At 48.4% G+C, this 1,642-nt stretch overlaps 1 protein-coding gene across 1 annotated transcript; it reads right to left on the bottom strand.

The window, feature by feature from the left end:
* Positions 1-8: 8 nt before the first annotated feature.
* LOC114635671 (sentrin-specific protease 2-like) lies at positions 9-905 on the bottom strand (the record flags this gene model as incomplete). The annotated part of the gene is made up of 1 exon (XM_028784158.1): positions 9-905. A coding segment is annotated over exon 1 (897 nt), but the record flags the coding sequence as incomplete, so codon positions are not given.
* Positions 906-1,642: the final 737 nt, after the last annotated feature.

Genomic DNA, 1,642 nt, shown 5'->3' with positions numbered 1-1,642 from the left:
AGCCATTGACCGTTCTTCAGGGTCTGGATATCTCTTCGGGTGATTTGTAATTTGAATCTATTACTTAGGATTTCCTCTTGGGGTCCTGGACCTAGCGCCCTCTTAATATCCTTCTCCATCTCTTCTGTAACATGAAAATTTTGATCGACTTCTTTGCCCCCCTTTAGGTTTTTGACAGGCTTTTTCTCTGCCGCAAGTACTGCCATCCTGTTGGGGAGGAAGCTATCGCCTCCGCGACTATCCAGGATGATTGGAGCTGGTGTTCCGGGTAAGGCAGGCTCCAAGTTGTTCCCCCTTCTTGCGTCATGCTTTACACCACCTTCCTTTTCTGTAATGGACTTGTCCTCTGAATATCTGCCCTCTCTCTCGTCTGGTGTAGGTGGTTCTTGATCTTGATGACTGTGCCCTGACACGCTGCCCTTCATCTTGGATGTTATTGGTTGAGGCCTGTGTGGGTCAGGGTGTGGGTCTTCAACACATTTAAGGTGTTTAAGTAACCTCTCGTGCTTTTCCTTTGGGGAGCTTTGTCGGTTTTCCTCCAGGGCAGAGTAGGGACGCTTACACCCCTTGCGACAATCAGCAGGCTTCCTCTCAGCCTGATCTGGAGGGCCTTTGATGTACTCTAGGGCTTGTCTTGGACCGTCTTCCGGGGATTTCTGTACCTGACCCTTACCCGACTGGTCTCTCTCAAGCTCTAGGTCTTGATGCTCCGGAGGGGTCTTCTTCCAGGCCTTGCCAGGTTCTTTAAATATCATCTCTGTCCCATCCTGGCGTTTGGTCTTTGTACGTTGTCCCAAAGCGTCAGACTCTGTCTCTGTTCCACTTCCATCCTGGTGTTTCCTCTTTCTAGCTTTTCCTGAACCTTCGGGCTTCATCTCCACCCCAGGCTGTTTGGGTTGCCACATGGAGATTGCTTTTTTGGCAGCAGCGGCCTTTCTGATTTCCACCAACCGTATGCCTGACTCTGAGTTGGTACTCGTGGGGTGTTCACCCTGATGTCTCAGGAGAGCTCTTGTCAACCGAGTTGACTTAGCCCGTCAGGGTCAGTCAAAGAATGGCGATAGTTAAGGTGTCAATATTGGGAACCGATTGGTGAACAGATGTTGGCGGTTCACCCGGTTCCACTCTGGGAAGGAAACTCTGAGGAGTTCTAAGAATACTTCCTCAGAAGTATCCTTTTAGGGTGCTGTAACCAGCTACCAGAAATTTCAAAATCGGAGTAGTTAATAAAGGTTAAGACACCAGGCCTAAACCTAGCAGCTAAGACTTCGGAGGCAAGCTCGCGAATGATGTCTAACTCAGGGGGTTGCCCTTAGTCACAGCCTTCAAGGTTCCATAGCTGGTTTTGATGTCACCTGAAAGAACGCAAATCAACTGTTCTGGATGGTGGAAGCCCTCCCCAACCCAAACTCGGTCCAAGATTTCAGAGTGCTCCCTTGCCCGAGTGGGAAGTTTGAATGAATTGATACATAGCTCGGTTCCCTTCAGCAGAGCACAGGGTTACCTAAACATCTCAACATAGATCAGCTGGTCCTGATGAGTACATTTGTCTTTTAGGAAACTGTCCCATCATGGTCAATTATAGAAAACATAATATAAGTGCCCTTCAAAATATCTTCTCACAATATGCTTGCTAATTACA

Source organism: Grammomys surdaster, unplaced genomic scaffold (assembly GCF_004785775.1).
Source record: "Grammomys surdaster isolate TR1022 unplaced genomic scaffold, NIH_TR_1.0 115665, whole genome shotgun sequence".
Taxonomy (NCBI): domain Eukaryota; kingdom Metazoa; phylum Chordata; class Mammalia; order Rodentia; family Muridae; genus Grammomys; species Grammomys surdaster.
Note: the sequence above shows the minus strand (reverse complement) of the source record. Positions and strands in the feature narration are given on the sequence as shown.